This window comes from Cyprinodon variegatus, unplaced genomic scaffold (assembly GCF_000732505.1).
Source record: "Cyprinodon variegatus isolate N-32 unplaced genomic scaffold, C_variegatus-1.0 Scaffold479, whole genome shotgun sequence".
NCBI lineage: Eukaryota > Metazoa > Chordata > Actinopteri > Cyprinodontiformes > Cyprinodontidae > Cyprinodon > Cyprinodon variegatus.
Window position 1 is genome coordinate 77,795 of NW_015150932.1, and position 2,259 is coordinate 80,053.

Below are 2,259 nucleotides of genomic sequence, written 5' to 3' on the forward strand. Positions count from 1 at the left end.
CAGACATAGAAAAAGAAGCATAGATACAAAAGGCAACTGTCAACCAACTCCACTATTTACCTTCAACCAGAGAAAAGAGGAGGAGGCGTAAACGCCTGAGTTATTATTCAGTACAGAGCGAGCGGCGCCGCTGAGGCTTCGCAGCGTGAGCCGCCGTGGCTGCAGGCGGCGCTCAGGAGGGGTTTGGACCAAAGTCTTCATCCCTGATTGGGTTTTTATTTCCTGGAAAATTATATTTCGAGCATTTTTAAATAACTGAAGAAGTTTGAGAAAACAAAGCAGTTCCTTCTGATAACATTACTTTATTATTAAGGTTTTTATACTATGTTGTTGCCACGGGCAACATGCATCCAAAGTTTATTGTTAGGTCGTTTGCTCTTAATCAATCAGGGATGGGATGTGGTTCTGATGATGGGTGGCGGAAACCAGAGGATAACATTGTCTAGAAATAAGTCAATCTTTTAAATTAAGTGTATTTTAGCCTTGATTTGAGCAGGAAAATAAGATGATCTGTTAATGGAATGAGTGTTATTACTCTTAAAATAAGATAATTAGATAATATGCGTTCAAAATAAGAAAATGCAATTATTTTTTCTTATATTAAATGTAAATTGACTTGTTCCATTTGGAAAGTGTCTCATTTACCTCCTCAATACAAGAAAAAAACTGCACTGATCTTAAGAAAAAAAAAAAAACTTATTTAGATTTTAATTTTCTGCAACTGAGAAGAAACTTTTTTTCAGTCAAATTCACTGAAGATGAAAGAAAAACGGACTAACAGCTGAATTAATGTATAAAATGCTTGAAAGTCTAAAATATTACAACAGAAACAGGTTCAGTTACTCATGGTAGTACTCACTAAGTAACTAGAAATATTAGTGAAGTATGAACTAACCCTACTGGTTGATTAAAAATCAAAAGTAAATCTTTCAGCAGCGATTTGATTCAGTCTGAGGATAAAAATCCTCTGCAGGCTGAGAGACTCTGAGGATCTTTGGAAATCTGAGTTCACGTCTTTAAACAAACTTTTTAATCGGTTAAAGATAAACGAAGTGGATTGTTTAGGTCTGGTTGATCCGCCATCACCGCCTTCAGCTCAGCACTGTCCGTTCCTCCGTCCCTGCAGGTACAGGAGCTGGTAGAGGACATTAAACACTCTCTGGACCTTCGGCTGCAGGAACTTGACTGGATGGACGACGCCACCAAGGAGGCGGCCAGAGCAAAGGTTGGAGTCTGAACTGAACCGTGAAATCTGAGCCATGAGAGATGCGATTAGCACTTTAGACGCTTTAATGAGTTCTTTGTGATTCTGTGACTGACTGAAGTCTAAGATAGAGAGTGATTGGATACATGAAGGGCTTCACATTGAGGAGTGAGGATTGCCTAATCCGTGTCTCTCTGTGCTGCTGATTTAGGGTCTGCACTGCAAGATACGCCTTCTAATACTTTTACAATCTAAAGTTATAATCCTTTTAGAGAGCCATGCTGGATGTAAAGAGCTTCCCTGTAATCCTATTAGTGCGGCTTTTTTGATTAGTTGATTCCTGCCGTAGTGACTGCGTGTTTTAAAGATCCTGCAGCGTCCGTGTTTAACGCCGTTCCACTGATCGGCTCCTCGTCCTTTTCCCGCAGCTCAAGCACATGATGGTGATGACCGGATACCCAGACTTCCTGCTCAAACCTGAGCTCATTGATCAGGAGTATGGGGTGAGTCAACGAACGCATCATCACCTCCATTCGTTTCAGCTGGTTCTCTGCAGCCTGAGGAGAAACTTCCCCTGATTGACTTCAGGTAGAGAAAGATGCTCAATGACTCTGATGATGCTGATGAGACCAAATATACCAGAGAAGCAGACGGACCATCAGCCTCTGAGATGAACAATAGAAATACAGGATATATGTTCAGTTTAGGCCTGAAAAAAATCATCCTAATCATGATTAATTATTGAAAAAATAGTCAGTAATTGATTAATCGTTAAGTGGAGTATAATGACTGTAAAATATGCCTTTAGCTGACAGAGAGACTCACTTAGAGCAGGAATTATACCAAGATTTTAAAAAATATATAAACATTTTGGATTTAAGATATAAAAAAAACCTCCCATTAAGCCCAGTTAGATTCTGTTATCGGTTAAAGTTCCTCACCTTCCAGTTCTTCCCTTTTTCTTTGAGGCCTTCCTGCAGCGATGGGTTAAAATCAGGGGCGGATCTAGGGACCTAGATTCTAAGAATAAATTGGTTGTTTTTCCAACCAATGTA

At 39.7% G+C, this 2,259-nt stretch overlaps 1 protein-coding gene across 4 annotated transcripts in view; it reads left to right on the top strand.

Annotated features, from left to right (window-relative positions):
* ecel1 (endothelin converting enzyme-like 1) overlaps window positions 1-2,259 on the top strand; it is a 68,980-nt gene that overhangs the window by 44,990 nt on the left and 21,731 nt on the right. For all 4 annotated transcript variants that reach the window (XM_015389877.1, XM_015389878.1, XM_015389879.1 and 1 more), the window contains exons 8-9: window positions 1,127-1,225; window positions 1,633-1,707. In XM_015389877.1, coding sequence (XP_015245363.1) covers window positions 1,127-1,225; window positions 1,633-1,707 — 174 coding nt within the window. The remainder of the gene's footprint in view (window positions 1-1,126; window positions 1,226-1,632; window positions 1,708-2,259) is intronic.